The 26,824-nt window shown below is 25.6% G+C and overlaps 2 protein-coding genes across 8 annotated transcripts; both read right to left on the bottom strand.

Annotated features, from left to right (window-relative positions):
- Positions 1-213: 213 nt before the first annotated feature.
- On the bottom strand, positions 214-16,861 carry LOC122718178 (vacuolar protein sorting-associated protein 13C-like). 3 transcript variants are annotated; one of them, XM_043942990.1, is made up of 51 exons: positions 16,470-16,861; positions 16,272-16,379; positions 16,063-16,189; positions 15,852-15,999; positions 15,555-15,766; positions 15,311-15,485; positions 14,770-15,218; positions 14,477-14,698; positions 14,288-14,400; positions 14,003-14,211; positions 13,716-13,882; positions 13,523-13,640; positions 13,120-13,416; positions 12,829-12,961; positions 12,514-12,744; positions 12,305-12,444; positions 12,128-12,228; positions 11,854-12,053; positions 11,583-11,762; positions 11,125-11,481; positions 10,636-11,016; positions 10,384-10,550; positions 10,053-10,311; positions 9,831-9,894; positions 9,380-9,714; positions 9,139-9,280; positions 8,747-9,039; positions 8,514-8,682; positions 8,234-8,422; positions 7,919-8,157; positions 7,575-7,839; positions 7,358-7,512; positions 7,089-7,291; positions 6,692-7,025; positions 6,416-6,628; positions 5,829-6,305; positions 5,479-5,748; positions 5,000-5,356; positions 4,748-4,927; positions 4,533-4,667; positions 4,312-4,463; positions 4,073-4,241; positions 3,753-3,943; positions 3,079-3,265; positions 2,884-3,000; positions 2,680-2,797; positions 2,495-2,618; positions 2,366-2,432; positions 2,119-2,264; positions 1,924-2,050; positions 214-1,839 (listed from the first exon to the last, which is right to left on the bottom strand). In XM_043942990.1, the coding sequence occupies exons 1-51, from the start codon at positions 16,608-16,610 to the stop codon at positions 1,699-1,701; spliced, it is 10,194 nt and encodes a 3,397-aa protein (XP_043798925.1). In that variant the 5' UTR covers positions 16,611-16,861; the 3' UTR covers positions 214-1,698. The 3 variants fall into 3 exon arrangements, with proteins under 3 accessions (XP_043798925.1, XP_043798924.1, XP_043798926.1); XM_043942989.1 differs by having other exon boundaries at positions 13,716-13,900; XM_043942991.1 differs by lacking the exons at positions 14,288-14,400; positions 14,477-14,698; positions 14,770-15,218; ... (4 more) ...; positions 16,272-16,379; positions 16,470-16,861 and having other exon boundaries at positions 13,716-13,916; positions 14,003-14,159.
- Positions 16,862-17,478: 617 nt separating this feature from the next.
- On the bottom strand, positions 17,479-26,365 carry LOC122718321 (zinc finger protein 91-like). 5 transcript variants are annotated; one of them, XM_043943252.1, is made up of 11 exons: positions 25,869-26,365; positions 23,930-24,279; positions 23,357-23,587; positions 23,075-23,275; positions 22,587-22,994; positions 22,018-22,488; positions 21,280-21,567; positions 20,342-20,764; positions 20,123-20,259; positions 19,916-20,034; positions 17,479-19,811 (listed from the first exon to the last, which is right to left on the bottom strand). In XM_043943252.1, the coding sequence occupies exons 2-11, from the start codon at positions 24,233-24,235 to the stop codon at positions 17,815-17,817; spliced, it is 4,581 nt and encodes a 1,526-aa protein (XP_043799187.1). In that variant the 5' UTR covers positions 24,236-24,279; positions 25,869-26,365; the 3' UTR covers positions 17,479-17,814. The 5 variants fall into 5 exon arrangements, with proteins under 5 accessions (XP_043799187.1, XP_043799185.1, XP_043799188.1 ...); XM_043943250.1 differs by having other exon boundaries at positions 22,357-22,488; positions 25,869-26,364; XM_043943253.1 differs by lacking the exon at positions 25,869-26,365 and adding an exon at positions 24,355-24,623.
- Between the last annotated feature and the right edge of the window lie 459 nt (positions 26,366-26,824).

Here is a 26,824-nt window from a genome sequence, read left to right on the forward strand (position 1 = left end):
TTCTCGTGCTTTTGATTATGCGTGAAGGAAAGTTTGTGAGTTGTATAATGATAGTGAAAGCAGCGAGTGTTTGGCTGTATGCATGAAGGATGGGGTGCTGGTAGAAAAAGGGGTGGGGAATAGTGTCTGTCAAATAAATGAAACTATTGTTCACATATTTTATATATATATATATATATATATATGTATGTATATATTTGTGTACGCATTACGTGNTGGACAAGTGGCAGCTTAATATACTTGCATACTTTACAAAAAATGCTATCCCATTTCTGTGAAAATTATCGAAATAGTATTTCACATTGTTATTTTTTTTTTTTTTTTAATGAGCTTTGTTTTATGTTTCATTCCTAATTATACTTTTTTTGCAATTTTCTATATAAAAGAAAATTTTTTGAATCAGCAATATTTATTTCAGTTTTCAGAATAAATTTACTTATATATAAATATAATTAAATGCCATTGTGATCAAATTTGAACACGTATTAAATAATAAATATGAGTTCAAAGAAAATAAAACTAGTAGTAACAACTTTAAAAAAAAGAAAAATGTACGAAGTAGAGAAAGACTGAGAGAGTAGGAGAGAAAGAGAGGGAATGAGAGAGAGTGTGAGAGGGAGAGAGGGAAATGGAGAAAGACAGTTTTTAATAATGTATTGAAATTATGTAATGTATTCCGAACAATATGCAGAGAAATTTAAACATAGAATTTTCGGATCGAAGCTCTCGATCGTGCCATTTAAGTGATTCCAATGGGACATATTTATAATCATGAAACTTATGCTTTTCAAAGCGCATATGTTATTGTAAACGGAAAAAATCTAACAAGTACTATTCCCCCCATTGTCAGCTTTTTGCACATATTTCGACGGTTTTTGCATATACATTTATCTAATGTAATGGAATGAAAGAAAAAAGCGAGAAAAAAACCACTCTCATTTTTAATGTCCGCCAAAACGACAATTTACATTCGATTTCGTCATTGCACACCTATGCCGGTATTTCCTTTTCTCATTTTGTAGAAACGGATTTCCCAAATAAGTTGATCGGTGTTTTGGTTCTCATAAGGGTAGCATATGTAAAATAAAAAAAAAAAACAAGGAAAAGTGAAAATATTCAGATTCGATTTTATTTGAAAGATAAACAGGTAAGGAGGATAGAGAAAGAATAGAAAAATAATAATGATGAGATAAAAACATTAAAACAGAACACTTTCCCTAATCCCAGCTTCTCCCTGACCCCAAAAAGTATCCTACTCTATAGATATCTAAATACGTGTAGTTCTTAAATTATTTACTTTAGTTCGAGTGGAGATGCCTGTAAGTGTAATTTACTAAGACTTTTTGTAAATAAATTATGAAATAAACTAGACGTACTTTATCCAAATGACTATAATATGTAGATATGTCTAACTCTGACACATGAATCCATGATATATAGAAACTAATTATAAGAGTATGAGAATATGTATGTATATGAATATTTTAAACTTCGTGATATTACAGAAAATTTCTAAACTATATGAAAGTTGAATTATATGAGAAAAACCATTGTATTTGTAGAAGAAATGATAATGTTGCTTTTAGATATAGGTTTTCAATATAAACACAAGGAGGTATTGCGTTTGTTAGAGAATTTATTGTGCCTGATTATCTTAAATATATAATTATCTTTCTCTTTTTATAGCTTGGATTCCAATTATACAACTTGTTTTGAACATATACTGTTCTCCATGTTCAAGATCATCGCTATATTTATTTTCCGGCACAACCATTCCAGAATATCTTTTGCTTCGCTCTCCAAATACCAATCTGCTATGGGTGACAGAGTGTCTTCATTCTGCAGGTAAGATAAATTCATTATATTAAAATTTTTAGATAAAGCTAAATGATAAATCTGTATATATATTAAAGAAGTAAGTACCTTGTTTACATGTAAAATAAGTCTATTATTGACTATTGTTGGAGGCGATAGTAATTGATGTGTCTCCAAAGTCCATTTTACATTTAAAGATCCCCATGTGCAACCTTTCTCAATAAAATATAATCGCCTGTAAATGAAATATTAATTAAAACATTTGTTTCTTTTAAATAGAAAAATTAACTTCCATATACATACTGTAATGAAACCAGAGCTATATGTTTTCCATCACTTGATAAAGTAGTATGTGCCCAATATGTATCTGTTTCAATACCAGGATTCTTATTGATTATGCTTAGAAGATGCATTCCTTTTGCTTTATGCATTGAAAATATCTCGACTCCCTAATAAAAAAAAAAGAAAAAAATAAGTCCAAATTATTTATTAATATTTATTTATTAATTAATATTTCTATTCGTAAATAATATTTTAATAAATTTATTACCTTATAAGGATTGATATAGCGTGGTAAACGTATTCGAGATATGAATTTATATCCTATTTCTTGTGCTCTAAAATATATAATTAAAATATAAATTCATTCAAATCATACATAATACATTATTAATACTACCTTTTTATAATATCTGTTATTATTTTTGAATGAGTTTTTAAAGAAAAACTTTCAGTATTAAAAAATATCAACGTTTTTTTTGCTAAAGTTTTAAAGAAATATTTTAATTCTTCTTGGTGAATACCTGCAAATATTATTATGCAATTAAAATTTATGTACATCATGAAGCATTACTTTATACTTACTGTTCATAAAGGCAGTTACTAAGCTATAACTTTCAAATTCAATTTCTGTAGAAAATGAAGTTTGTATCAAAGGATTTAAAGGAGGTACATCTTTATTTTGAATATATGGTTCCTTTATCTAAAATAAAAATGATATTAATTGATTATCTTGATATCAATTTTTTAATATTGTAAAAATGTTTTTTTGTTGTTACTTTAACATACCCTAATTACATTGTTAAAATCAAAAACTATTTGTGTGGTATCTAATGTAGTATAGCCCAATTGACATGCAACTTCATAGCTCAATTTTTCTGCTATTTCTTCTCTGCATAGAATCAGCTATAAAATTATAAGAAATAAATAGAAACAAAAAATAATAAAAAAATTAAAATGTTTTTTAATTTATTTTTAACTTACCATATTAGATTCATAAAAATTATCTCCTGGCGATTTGAAATTATAACCATATTGATTCCCCAAGACAGTAGTGGAACGAATTAAAACATGAAATTGTTGCATAATTTGAATAATATAAGATCGCGATAAATCTAATAAAAGTTCATCAGTGTCAACTGTGATTAAATTTCTTTGATAACATGAAAGTCTAAAAGTAAAACAAAAAATATGTTAATTTTATACATATAAGATGTTAATATAATATAATATAATATCATGAAATAGTTTTTTTCACTTCTAGAAACTAAAACAAACACATAAATTTGTATATAAAAATGTTAAAGCTTATTAAGTTACAAATAATTTAAATTTTAGATGAATTATTAGATGAAATCAAAAATAAAGCAAGATCATCACATTTTATTTTTATCATATCATTATCATTTTTATCATTGTCTCATTTGTTTCTGTTTTATTTCTGTCTTGCTTTATTTAACAAATTTTAATTAGTAATAACTCAATAAATAAATTTTAATTGAAATTTTTTGTATATCAACTTTTTTGTTTTAACATTTAAAATAGAAAATAGATTAGAATCTTCAGATATCCCATAAATATATGAACATCTGTATAAAATTAATAAAAATACGATTAAATTATTTTTATATTAATATTTTTATAAGATATTTTTATACCTGAATTCAGCATGTTTCTCAGATCCTCCCTTTTCAGAATATTCGAAAATAAATCGAATAATATTCTTATAATCTGTTATATCATTAATGTTATAAATATTAGCACTTTCTGCATCAGCCAACAATATTAAGCGTATTAAAATTGGAGATATAAATATATGCTCTATTATATTCTTTTTTTTAATCATATTCTGCAATTTTATATTTATATATTACTAATAGATAAATATAATTTATCTATAGTTTTATTATAAAAAAATAATAGAAATAGATAATATATTAATGATAAAAAAGAAAATATATATAAAAAATATATATACATTATTAGTTTTATTAGAAGGCAAAAAATGGATGCTGGAAACATCTTTTCTTAATTTTGCAGCAATTGAATATTTAGTTTCTGGTCTTTTTGGGATCAAATCGATTAAAGAGAGAAGAAAATCTTCTTGTAAATTCAGATTGAATTCTCTAATTATAACACAAATACTCCTGCAAAATACAATTGATTATAATTACACAGTTATATAATATAATATTAATATTAGTAACAATTACATACTTGTAGATGTCATAATTTATTTTTCTTTGTTTTAAACATGTAAATTCTACACAGTGTTTTAATCTATGATAGCCTGCATAATTGATGATATTCTTTTGCAAATTTGAATATAAAATCACTGGAATTGTAGTATTACGAATTTGATTATCCACCTACAATAACCAATTATTATTTAATAATAATATTCAAATAACATTAATTAAAGATTTTTATAAATGTACTTGTATTCTATGAATATAGCCTTGTAAATATGTTAATGACATAGATTTTCTGCAATGTAACCAAATTCCAGGAGAATAAGTCCTTCTTAATCTTCCGAAAAATGGTTTGGTCATGTGCATTTTTACCAAATCAACCTGAAATTTATTTCTTGAACTTTAATTCTTTAATTTCAAATTATGTATTTAAAATATTCATATAAAAGTATTTAACTTACATCGATAAAATTTTCTAACTTTGCTTTTTTACAAGAATTTATATATTTGCTTTCTATCCAAGCACTTAATTCTAACGATAAACTTTTCCATTTTTTATTGAAATAAAGTTCCCAATGAGCTGCAGAATCAGTTATATTAGCATACATTAATTCTTTTAAAATCTCGTTAGATTTTGTTATCTATAATCATAAAATTAACTTCAAATTATAGAAATATTTTTAAATATTCAATTCATTATAATATATACTCACAATACTGACTCCAATACCAGCAAAAGAAACAAATATTTCTTTTTTACTAGGTTCAGGATCAATAATACTCTTTGCTTTTAAGAACACTGTTTCTTCTTGAGTGAATAGCAAAATTCGTTGATTTCCCTCCATATAACTTACCCAATAAACTACTGTTTTGTTTGCCTGTGCATACTTTAATATTGATGATTTTGCACAATTATCATTATAATTATTATTTTCATTGTTAAAATCTTTAGATGTAGTTTCCAAACATGTTAATTTATTGTTTTGAGATTTAATCGAAGAAGTCGAAGATATTCTGTCATTACAATTGTTAACAATTAAAAGTGGTACAATTTCTTGGCCATATCCATCCTAAAAAAAAATATAATAATATAAACAATATAAATAGTATTAATTTTTTTCTTATTCTTATATCTTATTTTTATATCATATCTTATTTTTTATTTTTCAATATATTATAAATTATATTTTACTTTTTCAAATTTTGCACTATAACCATTTTTTTTATTATTGTACACATTCCAAACAAGTTCTCTGATTTTTGTGGGATCATCCCAAGTATATAGTAGACTTTGGAATGGATTTATTAAAACCACTTGACCCAAATTATATTGACTAATTTTTAGAAACAAATCGTCGCAAAAATTATCTATTCTTACAGGTATATCACCTGCGTTGTATTTTTGAAATATAATATAATATGGAGAATTAATCCCACCTTTGATTTCTACGGTAACTGCCGACTATAATCAAATTTTTCATATTAATTAAAATTTTTGTATACATAAAAATATAATTTTAATTTGTAAAATTATTTAATTACTCCATTATCCATTCTTAAAACTGTTTTTCCCGTATGTGTAATGCTGAAATGTTGTGATACCAATTGACTGTTTCTCCATTTTATTCTCATCTTCATTGATTCCGTAACTGGCCAGAATGGTATATTTTGTCCAGGAAGAAGATCATTCCATAAATCAGCTTGATCATTTTCTTCCATAAATCTTAAGGTTCTTTTCATCTTGTTATTAATATAAAAATAGGGAAGAAATGTGATAATTTTTGTGAAATTAGGAGACAAACGAGAACTTTCAATTTCTGTTAAAATTTTATATTTTCTTCCTCGTTCTATATCTTTGCATACAATTAAAGACATAGAGGTAATTCCTTCTAATCCAAAAGGCAAAGACCATTCAGATTGATGAGCTTTTAATTTAACCATAGATTTTTTATTATTCTTTTGAGAAAATATCATCAATTCTTCTTCTGGTATTTCATTAATTATATGAGAATGGCATTCCTAAGAATATTAAATTATTGATTAAAAATTATTGATTAAGTTAAAAATGTATATATTATAATTATATTTTTTAAAATTATATTTTATATAATTATATTTTTTTAAAATACTTGAATGAATAAAGGTAATCCGGATTTATTTATCATCCAATATTGAGATTGAATAATGATATGCCAACTTGTAATTTTACACAATTCCACACACAATAGAAATGGTTTTGTAGATTCTAATTCACTATCTGTGTTCATTACAACAAATTTTTTTTCCAAATTCGTATTCAATTTTATCATTCCAATCCAATATACAGCCAAATAATTTTGAATCTTTAAAAAATTAAAAATAACTTATATCAATTAGTATTTTTATATTATCTTAAAATTACATACCTTAAAAATTAATTGAATATCGATATTACAATTTAATGAATGTATATTTATTTTTTCTCCTGGTTCAATTTTAACTTCATAATTAATAGCAGGTATATGAACATCTATAACGAATGGTAATCGATTGTTGAAAATAAAAGGGGAACAAATGCTTATTAAATAATTTGGTACTTGACAACTTGGTCTAGTGATTACTGGAATTTCATTGCAGGATACTTTGACATAAAATATAGAATTACTTTCATCTTCCTTCATTTTACAACAAATATCTTTAACTAAGTTCGTTGCGCTTAGTTCTTTCCAATAAATTCCTTCTTCACTCACCTGATATTTTCTAGAAAAAGATTTTTCTTTTAATATTAAATTAAATGTTTCACTCTATTTATTTTCTACTTACTCTAAATAAGCAGGCAGTATATGTATAGGAAAATGATAAGCTATATATAAAGGAATGCTATAAGTAGAATCCGGTTCGATAATTGACATCCTGATGTTATCATCAAAAGGATTTGTAGGTTTACCAATACATGTGAGTCCTAATTTATCTAGCAATGATTTCTTGTAATAAAGACCCAATGCATAAGAAGTTTCATTTCGAAACTACAATAAAAATTTTTGTAAAATAAAATTGCAATGAAAAAAAATCACAATGAATATATATTTTACCAATAACGGTGATCGCACGGTAATTGTGCGGTATAAATAATTATTAATATTAGCTTCTATAATCAAATGATAGCGAACTTCATGTCTGATAGGTCGGAGTGGAATTAAATTACATCCCTGCTTTTTAGGACAATATACCAAAACATCCTCAAATCCTATGATTACAATAAGAAAAATAATAATATTTTTTTTATAATATTCTTATATTTAAGAATACCTTTAAAAATAATTCGTAAGACTTCTCCAGTAATTTTTTTATATATATTGATCGAAGAATCTTCTTCAAATATATCTTGTATTGGCATTGAATGATTTTGTAAATTTGTATCAAGATCAATGAAATCCATTTCGCTATCTACTAATTTTGAGCTTACATGATCCAAATGAGTCTCTAATTCAGGACTACTAGGAATACTTGCAGAAGGACTGATATCATGATAATTTTCACTGGCAATAATTCGTGTAATATTTTTACTATTCTCCTATAATGAAAAAAAATAATAAATGTGAAAATTATTTTTTTAGAAAATAATATATTAATTGAGATGATTCTATACTAACTTCTGAGACGAGATATTCTATATAACTTTCGTGACCAATAGCATTTTGAAGATTTAATTGTTTCATATTAATAGGTACTACCGGTATTCCATTAATAGCTTGTTGAAATGCATTCATAATGATATCTATTATAGTAATTAAATTTGGAGTAATTACTATATTGAATTTGTCTTCTGCAGATATGATAATGTATACTGCCATATCATTTGATTTTATTGGTTCATGACCAAGTTGTCCAACTATAATTAAAAATTTATTATAATAAAATTTATACGAATCTCTAAATTATAAGAGTCAATATAATAAATTTTTTACAGGAATCAATGTTGCATTCAGGTGTCAATTCTAATCCTTCATCTTCATTTGTACTGGAATTATCACTATCGCTATCTTCATCTTCACTACTATTGCTATTGAATAGATAATTGGAAGTTCTAATTAAATTTTTCTGTCCTTCTTCATCATCTGTATCAGAATCTTCATATGTTGAATACAATTCTGCCTCTAAAATGATTATATTTATTTATTTTAACAATAAATAACAATTTACAAATTGCAAATTCTCTACTCAAATAAAGAATAATGTTTTAAATACCATTTGTTTTTGTTATATTTAAGTGATCTGGAGTTATGAAAATCATGTCTGTAATATCCTGATCAATATTTTTAAAACTCTTTTTCTTGATCTTTAATGCATTTTGTTTTACATACTGATATAAATCAGTTGAGTTTGAATTTATCATAAATGATTCACCATGATATATCTATATAATATAGTGAAAAATATGAAATATAAGAAATTATTATACTCATTATTAGAAAACTTACTTTTATCATTAATTCCCATGATTTATACGTCATATCATCTTCTGAACATAGATCAATCAAAGGCTCCCAATTTTTGTAATCCATATTATAACAAAATGCATAAATTTTTGCATTTGATTCTAGAGTAAAATCATTAAACCAATCATTAATAGAAATTGTAATTATACTTTCTATTTTTATAACAGGAAACCTTTCCATTGAATATTCTATTTCCAATAATAAATATAGCATTAATGGTTTTAAATTAAAAGTTATTACTCGATCTCTACATTCATATATTAGATGTGAATTATCTGTAAAGCATAAGAATTATGTATTCTTATATATATATATAAAAGAATCTGTATAAGAATTTAAATCATAGAAAAATTCGTTCATGTAATGAAACTTACTATCATATAATTTTTTGTATGGTACATTTGAAATTTTTTTTGGTGTCCATAAATTAATGTGCATGTTAAAATCTTGATTCACAAATCTATCTTCTAATTTCATATTAATACTATCTATAAAACTTGTAGTTTCATTCAGTATCTAAATATGTATATATTTTTTTATTATATATTGTTATATTTTATTAATTACAAATAAAAAAAATTTTGATCAAATTTTGATTGAAATATTGATACTTACATTGATAAATGTATGTATGATTTCTGCAGATAGATGAATATCAATTTTATTTACTGCAATGGTATAATTGATATTGAAATCGGGTGCTTCTTCTTTTCTACAAATTTCAATATCACAAGGACATAATAACCAGTAGATATGATGTGAATAATTTCCTTGTTTTTTTGATTTAGCACGCACATCAGTAAATGTATAAACAATTGATGTTGAACAACTATGTCTGCTACTTTCAATTGATATTTCTGCTTGTAATAGAATTATATGTGCATTGTTTACTTTAAAGTCTTCAAAAAATAGAATTTCTGGTTTATGTATTCTCACAGATACTGAAGCATCTAGATTATATAAAATATTAATGTTTAAATAAATAGTATTTTTTTCACTTTCATTATAATTATATATTGAAAAATAATAATAATAACATTAAATTGCAATAAATATGTATAAATACCTGGTTCTTCTGTAAAATATTGTACATATTTTAATTTCTTTTTTTCTGCAGTAATATCCCTGTTCTTGATTTAAAAATAAATTTATTCATTTTAAAAAAAAATAATTATAAAATAAATGCTTTTTTTTATAGATAAATATTTATGAGTATTATGAAATAACTATTTCTTTTAATAAAGAATAATAATAAAGAAACTAATTTTGATTTAATAAAATACTTTACTATTGTAGAATTGTTATTTTCATATCCATGATTAATAATTCCTTCTTCAATTTGATCGCCAGGGAAGGAATCCATAATATACCGAGTTAGATGCATTACAAATGGTACAGACAAATTTATTCTGACTTCCTGGATGAGCGCATCAAAACATTTTTCTCCAGCCGGAGCACGAGTGTACATAATATCAACAATAGGAGACATCGAAATGGATATAGATTCAGATTGCATTCCTATTTGTCTTGCTGGTGATTGAATTATTCTTCAATTTATAATTAAGATATTATTCTTAGGAATTATTTTAAAACGAATACAAAAAAATTAAAATACTAACTTTCTTAAAGATTCAGATTCTTTTCGAGTATCTTGTAAAAAACAGCTTTGAAGAGATAGTTTCATCTTTAAACTTCTATCACTATAAAATGCACATGTGTTGATTATTTCACCAAAAGTTAATTTACATAAACCATGATTTAAGTCGCGAACAGGAGAACTTAATACCTGAATTGAAAATTGAAAAAAATATAGATTAATATTATATATAAAATATAATAATATAATATACAGAATTAAATTGATATTTTACCTCTTCTGAGTCTAAAAATAAATTCAATTGTAATCCTTCTAAACTTAAATTTGTATTAATTTCACATATAGAATTTTTATTGTGTGTAAGAAAATCTTCCAATTTCTTTACCATCGCATCTTCATTATTAACTTTTTTCACATGATCTATTGTTGAAGATTGTGTTTCACTATATGCATCTTTTAAAAGAATAATTTTAGAAATATTGTCTTTCCATACAAGTATACTGGATTTTAAATCTTTTTGACTCAAATTAATATATACAAAATCCATAGAACCTTGAATGTTAAATAAACCATATGTTTGAAACTCCATTGCACTACGATATTCTGTTTTTCTTTTAATATCAAAATGAATATGTACTGGTTCAACAATTGGTTCCTATTAATAGAAAATTTATTTAATAATATTATTTATTACAATTTTTTTAAATATTACTTAATTAAATAAAATTTTCAAAAAATAATTTTACAAAAAATTAAATCTTACTTGAATTTCCAAATCATGACTAAGTGTCATAATTGCTCTGGATACAGTTATATTATTTAATTTTATTAAAATATTATCAATTATTAATTGATTCATGTCATTACTAAGTATTTTATTTTGAATAGATTGATCGATTTTTTTGAAGAAATTTTCAACTGATAATATTCCTGTATTTAATACTAGAAGATTTGGAATTTCTTTTCGTTGAGGTAATAGAAATATTGGACCTTGAATATCAATAAATATATGCAATTTGGTTGCACTTCTTTTAAATTCATCAATTCCATTTATGATTTTTTTGACTAAATATTTTTTAAATTGCAAACAATATATAGGAAAAAATGGTGCTAAAAAATACTATAAAAATAAAAAAAAGTTTTGATATCATATTCTTAAAATAATGATATTAAATATATGAATATTGAAAATATAAAAATATATAAATATTAAATGTTTACTTTTAAATCATATAAAATTTTACAAATAAGCACACAATTCATCCTCCCAATAGAAAATTTAAATATTCCATCTGACATTACATCATCTTGTTTCGTATCAATGTCTGAACATGTATATAATCTTGGTATATGTCTCACATATTTGAAGTCAAAAACTTTATCCTCTTCTGTAGTTAAAATCTTATAAAAAAATTTTAAATTAAAAATAAAATTATATTTAACAATTAGAAATATTAATACTTATAATTTATCAATATTCTATAATATTTACTTTTGAATAAAGAGTATCTTCATTCAAATCTTCAATTGATAAATGTCTAAGATATGCACGTAATATCATTCTTTCATTAGCATTGTAAATGCAATCATTTTCCAAGCCTAAAATTTGCATTTTTATTAAATCTAAATCTTTATCACAAAATCTTATAACGAGAGCGCTAAATCGAGCAGAATAATTCAATTTAATAGCACCTAAAAAAAAAAAAAACTAGAGTATTAAAAAAAATTGATAATACAAAAATTATGATAAATTTATTATTCTTTACCAGGAGGAATAGGTGGATCGTCTTCTTTTATTGTTTTCCATTGTAAAATCTTGTAACATGTACTCTCTATGAAGTTGAAGAGATTATCGTTTTCAAAAATGCTAAAAAAATATTATCTATTATACATATTTTCTTTTATTACCTGATAAAAAAAATAATATATAAATATATATTTACTTAATTAAATTATACCAATATTTTCGTATCTTTAATAATGCAGGTCTATGAACATTAATATTAATATTTAATATGTTTATAACAAGAGATCGTTCAATATTTTTAAAGTGAGATTTGAAATCAGGACAATTTGATTTGACCTAAAATATATATAATATCAATATAAAGAAATTAAAGAAATAAAAAAAAAAAATTTCATCACAAAGTACCTTACGATATGATACAATAAAAACTTCGTGCGGTTCTTCGGTAGATATTAATTCTAAATATGAACCAGTTATTCCCACATTTGTTTTATCTATCAAAAGAATAGATCCTATTCCAAATTGTACAGCAGGTCCATATTCCATTATTGCAATTTCAAAATATAATGTATGCAATCTCAAATTTAAATAAGGTTCTTCTTTTCTATAATGTATGATTCCCAAGTGAATTGATAACTAAACATTTAAAAGTATCATTATATTGCAAAATTTAAAATATAAAAGTTAAAACAAAGATTTAATATAAAACATATACAACACCTCTCCAATAGCAAATCTTAATAAGAGATTGATATGATTATATGGAGACACATTATCATCGAATCCAGATAAACTTATAGTTTTTGATAATAATTCCAAATCTTCTTCACTAATTTCGGAAGATACAATACTTCTGTTATATAAAAAATCTTTTTTAGATATAATACATTTATAATAAGATAATTATACTTTATAAGAATATTTAAAAATATTTTTTGTTTATATACATATGTATATTAGAATTTAAACTTAATTTTATATATAATATAATTTATAATTTTATATTGTTACCTATCTAGTTTTTGAACATGATTTGTCAAAAGATCCTTAGTCACGTGCGTAAATTTGTTTTCCACCATTTCAATTGATGATAGACATATATTACGTTGTACATTTTTAAGTTCTTCCATCGATATGAAAATCTTATTCAAATTTTTTTTGGAAATATATTGTTTTAAATTGATTTTGTATTTTTGTATGTTTTGTTGGTATGCTAACAGTAATATATTTAAGAAATAAATAATCAATTGTATTTTATTTTCTGATAAATTAAACTTTATACTCGAAATAGAAACATTGATTTTGATTCTAAAAAAGTGATGTAAATTATATAAAAATTTAAATAAATATATTTTAATTATAATTATAGTTATATTATTATAATGAATTGATTTCTTATAAAATTAACAGTTACCTTGGTAATTGATAGTATTCTGGTTTTATACTACATGAAATAGTTGTAGTTGCTTGTATCTTTGGTAGAAAATGATATTCAGAATCTTTTCTTTTTCGAGCTGATCTCCAATCATCTCCTATAATAAAAAAAATAAATATTTTAAACAAATATATTAAAATTCAGAAAGATTCATAGAAGAAAATGTAACAACCTGAATGACAAAATAATATTTGAGCGCCAGAAAATTCAATATGTATTCTATCGTAAAGTAATTCTTCCAATTCCATAAGTGTTGCATCTTCAAGTTGTAAATTAGTAGCTTGAAGTTCATTAGACAAATTTATGTTACCAAAATCCATAACAAGTATATTTCCGCCTCTAAAATATTTTTGTGTTCTAGACATAATAAATTCTTAAGACTTAATAGACTTAACTTCTAGACTTAAATAAATTCAAAAATTTATTAATATCTAATATCAATACAATATCAATACATACTTCTGTATTGATCCATATTCAGGAAATACAATGTATGGTCCTTTGATATCTATTTTAAATCTAATTCGAAGCGTCTGAGAAACGATATTATCTACCAAAATTAGAAAATTTCTTTTTATGTTGTCATATAATTTATACACCCATAGAATTGTTCTTTGAATATGCAAATCATTAAATTTAAAAAATTGAATAATTTCTATCATAGCATGCTAAAATATAATAAGATATAATTTTTTTGTGAATGAATTATTATTTCTAAATATATTTATCTAATGATGATATTACATGATGATAAGTTATTTCTATAGCTTCTAATTTTATAGAAACATCAAAAGTTGGATCCACAGTTTCCCCATTCTTTTCAAAATCTACTGCCAAAAAATTAGTTGATACATTTCCTGTAAAAATAAATAATAATAAAATCAATATTAATTCTAATAAATAAATTATTTTCTTAATAAATTATTCTGATACCTGTCAGAACATTATCAACCATGATTAAAGGCACTAGATCACCATCTGTAGAAACACCTTCAATTACAAAACTTTCAGCTCGAGCAGATATTTTAAAAGCAGACATCACAGATCGTATTTCAACACTTGTCAAGAGCTGAGTTATAGATATAACAAGAATTTCTCTATCATGGTTTAAAAGACTCAAACAACAGTTTGCTAAAGTAAAATTGAATTTATAGTCTAAAATAAAATATAAAAAATTATCATTGTCATACATTTATCAAAGTTATATGAATTTGAGATAATTATACCAATTGGTTGAGGTAGTTTTTCCAATTTTATTTTTCTTTCTGAATTATGATGCAACGAATTTTGTATATCATTATTTTGTATTTCTTTAATCATAGATATATTTTGTACTAATTTTTGCATTGAAATATTAGTATTCACATTTTGATGTTTCTCTTCAATGATTTTATTTTTCAATTCCTGTTTAGCATGTTCTCTTGCTATTACCATGTTTAAAATAGTTAGATAATCTTCATATTTTTGTAAATCCAATTTCAGTTCTGTATCATTTGGTCGAAGCAAGCTTTGCAAACATACTTCTTTATATTTTCTGTAATTTTTTCTGTGTTCAATGATTTTTGTCCAAGTATATGGTCTTACATTGTAATCTAAAATTGAATTATAAGCATATTTCCACCAAGCTGATGGATTTTCCCTTACAATTTCATTCGGACGATATTTTATGTATGGTCTAAAATAATATTCAAAAAATAAATATCAACTTATATATATATTTCATAAATCATAAAATAACAATATATATGTATATATATATATATATACTTATTGATAATGGCACGTAATAACGAATCATAAAGATGACAGAATATAACATATTGCATTTTGGAAACTTGCATTGCTACATCATGAAGTACTATATCAACCAACATGCGAGATGTTTGTGTCTCATTTCCTTTATGTATAATTACTTTTATCTTTGCAGTAAATGGTTTTAATACTATAACATATTATCAATTTTCTTAATTATATTTAACATAAAATTATATCTTCATATAAATTAACTTACAAAACTGAAATTCTTTGTTTCTCATGCCAAAAGTTTGCAAAGCTCTATGCATTATATTTTTCCATGCTAGAAAATTAGAAATATTCCAATCATGCTTAATATTTATAAAAGAAGATTCTGTATCATGATCCATATATATGCTCAAAGATTCTGCTCTTATTAATTGATAAATTGTACTCAAATTATTAGTACTAACACCAGGTTTCCATTTACTACAATTCAAAAATATGAAAGAATATATCGTATTTAAAAAAATAGATACATTGTAAGTAAATAATAAAAAAATTATATATTTACCTATTTGTAGTCATTACTGATATACTTTGAATACAGATACCACAAGCACACAAAGATCCATTTAACTTTTCTTCATATCTAATATGTACATTATTTATAGTAATTTGAAAATTTTTTGTTACAGATGCCAATAAATGATCAAATAATTCTAAAGTCAATTACACATATTAAAAATTATACAAATATTTCATTATATAAACTTATGAATTACCTGTTTTAAATGTTTCATCTTCTTTTAAATCTTCTAATATTTTTTTTTTCTCTGCCCTTATTAATCTTTTTTGTATTTCAGCATCATATGGACCATATGCAATAGGCACAGTTACAATATAAATATCCTTTAAAAAATTAATATATTATAATGAATTTGTTATCATTTAAAAATAATATTAATTAAAGGATTATTATACAATTTCTTACTTCGATACAAAGAATAATTGGTTGAGAAAATAATCCAGACCATGGTATTTTTAAAATAATTTTTCCTATTACACCAATTTCTACCTTAATAGGTAGACCAAGTTGATACTACAAATCAATTATTAATAATTTTTATATTAAATTTTTTTTAATAATATTACAAAAAAAATATTAAATATAAAAGTAAAATTTACTTACCAAAGCTTCAGGTTTTAATTTAAGATCGATAAGACAAGTATCGCCAGAAAAGATACCAATGTTAAACTGTTCAATATCTAAATTTTCAATATATTTTCCCAGAAGACGATTCAAGAACGCCGCTATGGCACCTTCAAACATTGTTCCGCATTTATCTGAATCTATTATATTGTTTATTTATTGCATTCAGTGCAGCACAATTTTCTATAGTTCATCTTATAACCTTAAGAAATTCGTAAAATAAATTTTGTCATGCGCGAAACCCATAGGATTTTATTGATCCAACTTTCTCACAATTCGAAATTCCAAGATTTAGCGCTGGATGGAATATTTATATATCTATCAACTATCTCCACCTACGCAAAAGATTTATATTCATTATTTATAAAACAATTCTTTACAAAAATTTATTAAAATATTTCTTAATGCTCTTTTAAAACTATTAATGTTTAATAAAATGATAAAAATAAAAAAATAATATTTTGGTAAATGAAATGATTAAAAATAATTTTTCCAAAAATTGTATAGCGATTATATTTCATAAAATATTCCATATATGTGTACAGATTATTAAAATTGAAAGAAAAAATTTAAAAATAGAATAATCAGAATATTTAAAAAAAATTAAAAGGTATTGATAGATATATAAACGTAGTAAATCTACGTAATATTTCTTTATTATTATATCATACAAGATTGATTTTTAATATTATATACAATACATTAATCTATGTATATGAAGAAATATTTAATAAATGAATAGTGAGTGAGTGAGTGAGTGAGTGAGTGAGTGAGTGAGTGAGTGAGTGAGTGAGTGAGTGAGTGAGTGAGTGAGTGAGTGAGTGAGTGAGTGAGTGAGTGAGTGAGTGTGTGTGTGTGTGAGTGAGTGAGTGTGTGAGTGTGTGAGTGTGTGTGTGTGTGTGTGTGTGTGTGTGTGTGTGTGTGTGTGTGTGTGTGTGTGTGTGTGTGTGTGTGTGTGTGTGTGTGAATATTTCCTATTTATTATATATCAGATATGGTGCTAAAAAATATTCATCTCAATGATTATAATTATGATTGTGTTGTTTATTATAATAATAATAGCAATTATAGAATTATATCATTGATCAAATTTTTTTGTACATTAGCAATTATGAGTTTAATGATCATTTGCGTAGATTTTTTTCTATAATCTATTATTTGAAATATATTTGAATAATAATTTTTCTTATTTTTTTATAATTTATCAAGAAATCAAGAAATCAAGAATCAAGAAATCTAGAAAATATTCATAAATATCTAAGATGCACCATACATGTGTTATATACAAAAAAATATACATTATATAGTTATTTTTTAATTTTTTTCAAACAGTTAAATGTTTTGTTTCTCCCGTATTTGGATCCACTATAACTTTTTCTTTGTAATTCATAGCAGAAGAACTACCAAAGGAATTAGTATCGGTAAAGGGAAAGAATCTTCCGTCCGCATATTCTTTAAAAAGTAATTCGGCAGCCTTTTGTTTTTCCTCCTTTCCATTCGAAGTTATTTTTCTCATTGTCAATGTTAATAATTCTATGATAAGATAGGATTCTGGTTTATAAAGTCTTGTAAAATGTAGTCTAATATGTTCACCAACATTTTCATCTTTTCGTGGTATATAATCACAATGAGGACAAGATGGCGTCATTCTTTCAATGCCATGTCGTCGCTTATGAGCATCCATTATATCTTTATCACATGTAGAAAACGGACAATTTTGGCATCGTAATGTTTCTACTTCATTATTAGAAGACAAAAGTACCCCTTTCTTTTGTAACAACAATAAAGATTGCTTATCTTGATTTGAGGCTTGTGCTCCACCAAAATTTAACACTGATATTCCATTTGTAGATATAATTGAAGTTGTATTATTTGATGATTTAAGTGTTTTTCCTGAACGTGAAATTGAGTTTGTATTATCAGAAACAATATCACTATCAATAGTAATCGTATCATCTTCAAATTGTCTACGTGAAGCTTGTGCTTCAGCATTTGCCTGATGTTTCTTTAGATGTTGAATATAATTAGCATAATATTTAACGGAATAGTCACAAGTATCACATCGATATCTCTGTTTTGCACCATGCAGAGTCAAATGAACTCTATATTGTTCTCGTTTCTCAAAAGCAGATGGACATTTATGGCATTTGTACCGTTTTTCTTTTAATCGACCGTTTCTCAAATAGCCAGGATATACAAAGTTAGGATTTCCACGCATAAAAAGCCCAAATTGTGGATCAGGAGATGGAGTCAAATTTGAAGTTAAGTCATTTGTTTCATTTTGACGTCGATGAACGACTTGATGTTTCACTAAGTTCTGAGCTGTTTTTGATGAATAGTCACACTCAGTACACTTGAATCTATTGTTCGATCCATGTAGAGTCATGTGATACTCTAGAGCATCTAATTTAAAATAACGAGCTGGACATTTGGCGCAAGTAAATACTTGATTTCCAGTTCGTTGATTTGTGTTATTCGTGATATTATTAAATCCATTGTTTGAAGTTTCTGTAACTTCAACTACAATCCATGCAACGGTAGATGACGAATTATTTGAGTCTTGATTATTTGTTTCAACACAAGCTGTAGTAGGTGGTGGATATCGTTGTGAATGACCGTATAGAGACAATAAATATTTAGTGCGCTCTTGATATTCCGTGGAATGTGCTTTTTGATGAGCTAAAAGATGAGCTGGCTGTCGAGCGGCATAGGAACACCATTGACAAGAATAAGCTAATTCCGTAGAATGATATCTTAAATGAATTCTTAATTCTTTTTCACAGAGAAATCGTGCCGGACATTTGCTACAACAATGAACAAGTCTTAAATCCCGTAAATCAGGTTCTGAACCTAATATAGGAGAATGAGTGAAACCAAGAAGCGCAGCCAAGTCACTTAATTGCTGTGAATCTGGCCTTGAATCATCTACTAAACAATGAACAGTGCCTAAAGATCCGGAATGCATATCTGTATGCGCAACCATAACTTCTCGTCGTGTACAAGTAAAACTGCAATCTGTACAGGCGACTATGGGACCATTACTGGGAGAATCGAGATGCATAGTCTCATGATCTCGGACTTCCGCGCGTCGTGAAGAAACAAAAGGGCAGTGACGACATTTTAACATTTTTGCGAGTGTACCATCTGGTCGGGACACCCATACTAATGGAGCTTCAGGCAATGCTCGAGTATCAAGGAGCAATGGTGGTGGCGGTGGTGCTCCGGAATTCTTCGAGGCATTGGTGAAACAAGTTACATTATTTTGCGTTGTTATGTGAATCACTTGTTCTACAGACTTTTCTTGTTTTGTGCGATTAATATCTAAAAAAATGATTTTGCATAATTTATTTTTAAATGATACTAATTAAATTTAATAATCAATTTAAAATTATATATTTAATCAATTATAAAAAATTTCAACTTACTACTCTCGTTGGTTAAAGCTCGATGTACTTTAGATTTAGTAGAGAAATTATAATCCATAGTTTGTTGATGTACTACGGCAAGTTCTTCTCCATGAAGTCTGACATGATCTAAAAGCTCCCTACAAGAATAAAATATATAAATTTTTCCCAAAAATATATTATATTTTTTGATATATTTAATGATAATAACGATATGTAAATACATACGCTTTTGTGCTAACATAATATGGACATAAGTAGCATTTAAAAATAGCTTCTAAGTTCGGACGATGATGAATTCTATGCATCGACAAAGATGCTGCATCAGATGCAAAAAATGGACAATCTTCACAACCAAATGCATTCTGTTGTACATATCATAAATACATTATTTTTTTGATATATTAAACAATATTAAAAAATAAAAATATTAAAATATAATCATACTTTCTCATCTCCATGACATTCGAATTCATTATGTGATTTAACGTGAATAGAGACAGTTTCTCTATTGGAATGTCGAAAATTACAACGTTTACATTTCCACATTGTGCGTTTATTTTCATCTGTGACTGTGGCTGATCCAGTCTGAGCATGGGGAGAAATCAAATTATTTTTAAGTAAAGATTGTCCTCGATTTCTCACAGCAGCTTTAAGAGGTGGTGGTGGTCTTAATCCAATATTAATGGTGTTAAGATTATGATTTCCTTCGCTTGCAGACGCAATTGAAATAGAAGTAGAAGAAGGCTCCGATGTTTGTAGATATTCGTTGCGATTCATTATCAATAATTTAGTCGGTGGTTCATCAGAGTTCATTTCTTCTACACTACGTTCCTCCATGATTTGATCTTCCCATGATTGTTGCTCGACCTAGGAAAAAAACGAAAAGTTTATATGTAATATAGAATTTTTTATCACACATAAGCATATACACTGCTGCACGACGAAAAAGAATTATTACTCAGCACAACACAACTAATTGGCACACTGAGAATTTCTTTTGTAGTAATAAAAAATAAAATTTATTATAAAATGATAAATCACTTTTAAAAGATATGAAAAATTTTCTATATTATCGTGTCGGTTTTAATTACTAAGAATATGCTTGTCGAATCGAAATCAGATTAATATCATAACACCAATCAAGTGTCCAAGCGCTTTAAATATTTTTAATATAATTTATTATATCTTTCATTTTTTTTAAATATAATTTAGTTTCTCTAATTATTTACAAGGATCATCACACGTGCTTGTCACAGAAAAAAAAATTCATTATAAAGTAGTATCGAGAAAAATCAGTGCGCCTATAAAAATTGACAAGCACCTTTTTTTTTTTTGCACTATTAAAAGAATTGTTTAAATGTAAGTGAAATTTGTGCTTTCACCTGTGCAAGATATTTGTTATATTTGGAATAATTCCGTCGACCTGTTTCATCCGTCATAAGTACTCTGGCAGTCATATGAACTGGATCTTTAGCTGCTTTAAGTTTAATATGTTTTGTGATGTCCCATCGCCAGTTAGAGCGATATGCGCATAGGGAACACTCGAATGGCTTCCGATTTAAATGACCGACAATATGAACATGAAAACGACTTGCGGTAGATGCCCAAAATGGACAATGCGGGCATTTGAATACTCGTCGGCCACTTGGATGCGTCGAGGAGCCTTCAACCTGACAAAAGATTTGACTACCTTTATCAAAATTAAGTATTAATATATTCGAAAACACAACTATCTATGATCTCGACTGCCATAAGTAACACTTAAAGCACATTCTTAATAATAGAAAAAAAAATATATATATATATATATATAATATATAAATAATAAAGAAAAAATGTACATTAACATAATTAAAAGCGTTGCATATTTCGAAGAACAGAAATTTATAATTTTTAAGCTAATTATAAATATATAATTGTAATAGCCAGTTAGAATGTTTATATCAATGTATTTTAAAATATGATTAATGCCAATTAAGAAATATAATCAGATCTGTTGACTCTCGTATTGCAATTTTTGCATGATTATTATTATTTTTGTTATTATTATTCGTTCGTGTGCGTGTATTCATATTATTCATCTGCACGCGTTAAGTAAATATTTTTATGAAACACCATACCGATGATCCAGAAGAATTCAGTCCGCTGAGATTAACGTCCCAATCCATTTGCGCTGGGAATGCATATTCACCGCGATACGAGGTCACACGGAGTTCTGAACAATTTGATAATTTTTCTAAACTATTGTGTATTGATGTATCATTGCTTGTCGAATGACAACACTGCATATGTACTTGTAGATCAGTCGAACTTTTGCAACGTCTTCTGCACTTCGGGCAACGCGTTGTGCCCACAGATACACTGAGAGCAGTGTGATGTATTTGTTTGTGACAAGCCAGCTCTTCCATGCTACTAGCTTTAAAAGTACACCAGCATTTCAAATCGTTCGTAGTACTTACAGCTACCTCCGCTACTCCATTATTAATTGATGCTGTCGTTGTAAGTTTTTCCTTAAGTTTATCAAAGAAGGAAGCATTTTTTTTTTCAAATAAATCAGCCGCGTTATTCGCATCCTTCTTTAAGTTGTTAGCCTGTAAAAATTTTATTTAAATTTTATTTAAATTATTAAAACATTATAAGAATAATCAATTAAATATAGATGATATATTTAATATAAAAAAAGACTAACTTCTTTATTCCCATATAACTTTGCTAGTTCTGTATCTCTTGCAATTTGTGCAAGTTCCGGTCTTACCCTGACACGCGGAACTTTTAATAATGTTGTTGAAGGTCCACTGGTGCTAATATTGTTTAATTTAGCAGGACTTAGTGGAATTAACATTGGCAGTGGTTTTCTAGATTTATTTGGTGTAATTGGAATATGACATTCTGCTAAGTGTCTTTGCATCTCAGAATCCCATGCAGTAATAAATTGACAACCTTTTTCTTCACATTTCAATGCTATACATTCTGCATTGGCTATTGCACTTCTTTTATCTTCCATAGATTGATCAGAAATGAATGTGTCTCCAGGACTAATTGAGACTGTTGTACTTGCAGATATATGCAATGATTCTCGAAAATCACTTGCACCCACCTAAAATTGATTTATTTTATAAATAATTAATAATTGAGAATTAATAATTGAGAAAATATATTACAATATTATTATATTACCTGATTGTAACGTTTAGGACTATTTCTTGGTTTACGTTCGAAAGGTGTATTAGATTTACGATTTATTTGACCTACTGGAGGTTCATGATGATTAGTTTCATGTACTGTTAAACTTTGTCTAATATCAGCTGTAAAATTACAAGCACGGCATTGAAAAGCTCCACCTCCTCCATGATTTCTAGTATGCCTATCTAAATTCCACTATAAAAAAAAATATTTATTAATATTTTATGAAAAAAAAAAAAATATTAATTTGCTACATTTTAAAAAACTTCAATCAACCTTGTATGGTGTACGAAAATCACAGGCATCACATTTAATCATTGGCATAGAATGATATTTCACATGCTTTGTATAGCGAGCACGTACATGTGTTACATAAGAGCATTTAGCACAACGGAAAAATCTTCTTTTTAAATGATGTACTCTCTGATGAGTTTCAAGATCTCTTGAGTTTAATGCAACATATGAGCACATAGAACATCGATTTCCAGTATCACGCATGAATTTTCCCTAAAAATTATTATACATTTCTTTATTAAGATTTTAAATATAAATAAACACTATTTTTATTATTACTATTTCATATGAAGAGAATTTTAATTAATTTAATTAATTTTATATTATCAATAAATTATTATTGTATTATATAGCAAATTTTATAAATAATATACTATATATATTTTATTTTAATATAAATTGTTATTCCTTTAAAATAATATAAATTTTATATTATTTTTTTAAATAATAAGTCTATTAATAATAAAAAATAATAAATGTATTAAATTTTTAATAAAAAAAATAATTATATTTTGTTTCAATATAACAATAATTATTACAATTAAAATAATATACCTTTTGTTTGTGCTCTTTTTTTAGATGATCGAGATATGCCTTAAGATTCGACAGAGACTTTGAAGGTTTGCATGTTTTGCACTCGTAATTTTGTGAGGATTCCGAATAATCGAATGCCTCATGTTCATGTTTTTTTATAGTATCATCGTCTTTGACACTGTAGGAAATGTCTTCGCTTTGTAAATCGTGTTCTTTCATTACAGTTTCCCGTCGGTTTTCTTTAAGGTTACTTTCCTTATGTGGTTCCGTTTTAAAATGCTGAGGTCGTGGACGAAGTGCACGCAATCGGGGTAGTCTTCCTGACATCTTGAACAAGATTTCTTTTCTTCCACGTCTGTTTTCTCTTATTCCTATCACGTATCAAAATATTTTTATTTCTACTAAATCTTTTGAACTATATAACAAGATAAAAAAACAACATTCACTTTTCCATTAGTTTGCACCTTTATCTACTTTCCGATGACATTAACATTAACTCACTCATATCGTATACATTTCTTATAGATATTAAAAGTGATTCCTTTAATTAAAAATTCAATTAAAAAATTGAAATATATTTTTATTATGTACTTAATTTTTCTTAAAAAGATATTTTTTTTAAATTTTTATTGGTCAATTTATCATAGAAAAATGTTGGTGCACATTACGGAAGTAAGAATACAGCATACTCGGCGGTTGCGCGATCTAGAAGCTATCGACGCCATTTTTCTTTACTTATAAAATTGCTGACGAAGAAGACGTTCGAACATTTTCATGAAATTTAATTCTTTTAAGTTTATTTCCTGAAGAAAATTCAATATATAAAATAATATAATTTAATTGACCTCTATTCGTTTTTTATGTATTAATTTGTATAGAATAATAATAAAAGATTTGATCTCATAAATACTTTATATAAGAACATTGATTTACGGGAAATTTTATATCTTGAATTTATACTTTTTTTTAAAATTTATATCTAAATTTATAATTTTTTTTTAAAATTGTTAATGTATTTACAAAAAATTATATTTATTTTAAAAGGTAAATTTTAACAAATATATATATATATATACTATTTATTTAAAATAATATATAATTGATAAAATAAAATATAATTTCAAGTTAATTTAAATTTTTATATTTTATGATTACTATTTTGATATTTTAAATGTATTTAATTTTATATATATTAAAATAAAAATTGATTAACTTTTTTTAATTTTCAATAACTATTTTTTTGAATCTTTATATATAATTATTCTCAATAAGTTGTATATTATTATTATATAATATTACCTATATTGAGTTAATAAAGATCGATCGCAAAATGAATCAATAATACGAACATTAGATTTTTTTATATATCTCGTCTCTTATTTTTATTATCATTTATTCCAAGATAATTTTTATAACTTTTTTTCATAATAAGATATATATCTTCATTATAATTTTAATGAATAGTAAAAAAACTTTAACGTGAATATAAAGAGATATAGTAAATAAGTACGTAAGTATTATAGAAAATTGGTTTTCTGACACGCGTGTTTAATTTCCGCTTCTCCAAGTGATTTCCGGTTTACAGACGAATGATGATTTGACAGGTACCGTTTAAAACATATACATGTGTATGCATATCGTAAGAAAAACAGGGAGGAGATTAAATACTCGATTTTGTTGACTAGAAAACAAACCTCGAGCAGTTATTTCGCTTGAAGCAGGTTATCCTCTGATTAAATGACCGTTGTAAATAGATATGTTAATAAATCCACGATCTCATATTAATCGATTTATGCTGCCAACCAGAAGCACCGAATACATCACGATGTTTTAATTTTCAAGACTCGAAAAAATCGGATATGTTCGTTGGATCTTTATTTCCTCCCTCCTTTTCCTTCTTTTCTCTTTTTAGACACGATTAGATCGTTTTATTTCGATACTGCAAATTATCTTCAAATACCTCGTCATCGGCGCTAACAGTAGCCGACAAAACGAAGGATGAATTGTAGAAAGACTACAAGTAGAGACAACTAGCCCCTCCCTCCTCTTTCACCAACTTGAACAGAACGATGGCGAGCCGAAGTGACGCAGGTCAGGCGCCATCTGCAATTCCAATTGTGATGCTGGTATCCACATACTCCTCAAACGCCCCCACTTCCTCTAGTTTGTTTCTCCTGCAGCCCTCGATACAACTGCAGGAGAAAAGAATGAATTGATGATGACAATAGTTAGCTCATTAAATAAAGGAAACAAGTTATCTCATCTTAAAAATATCTCCGTATTAAAAATATTAAACAAATTAATTAAACTAAACATAAAAAACAATATGATAAATATTTCGATTTGATTTTCCGTTTTCATTCTTTTATCATACCTATTCTTTTGCATGTGAATTTTGGTATTAATATTTAGCAATATAATATTAATTATTTCTTTTAATTCTTTTAAATTTTAAGTTTTTAGTTTTCAAAAGGCGTAAAAATAAACAATACATTAAAATAAGGATAGAAAATCTGCAACTACTATCATTTCATTAGAAATGTTTTTTATTACATTAATAAATTATATTAATAAATTATCCAGGTAATAAATGGTTTATCTTTATATATATATATATATCTAAATCATTTAAAATCATCCATAATACATAATAGTTAAATTTTTTTAATATTAAATTATTTCTTTCGTTTGCATTACTTTATAAATACGATATTACTAAAAATTAATAATATTATTCAAAAATTTGTTTTAAATTTTAGATTATTAAAAATAATTTGTTAATTTACATGTATTTAATATTAATTTTTAATTTCTATTAATTATTGTAAAATAATATATTTAAGATATACTAAATTTTCTAAATCATAATTCCTTTTTTTCTAATTAAAAAAAAGTGAATTTACTTTTTACTAATAA

Source organism: Apis laboriosa, unplaced genomic scaffold (genome assembly GCF_014066325.1).
Source record: "Apis laboriosa isolate Shangri-la unplaced genomic scaffold, ASM1406632v1 scaffold5_cov152, whole genome shotgun sequence".
In the NCBI taxonomy this organism is placed as follows: Eukaryota; Metazoa; Arthropoda; class Insecta; order Hymenoptera; family Apidae; genus Apis; species Apis laboriosa.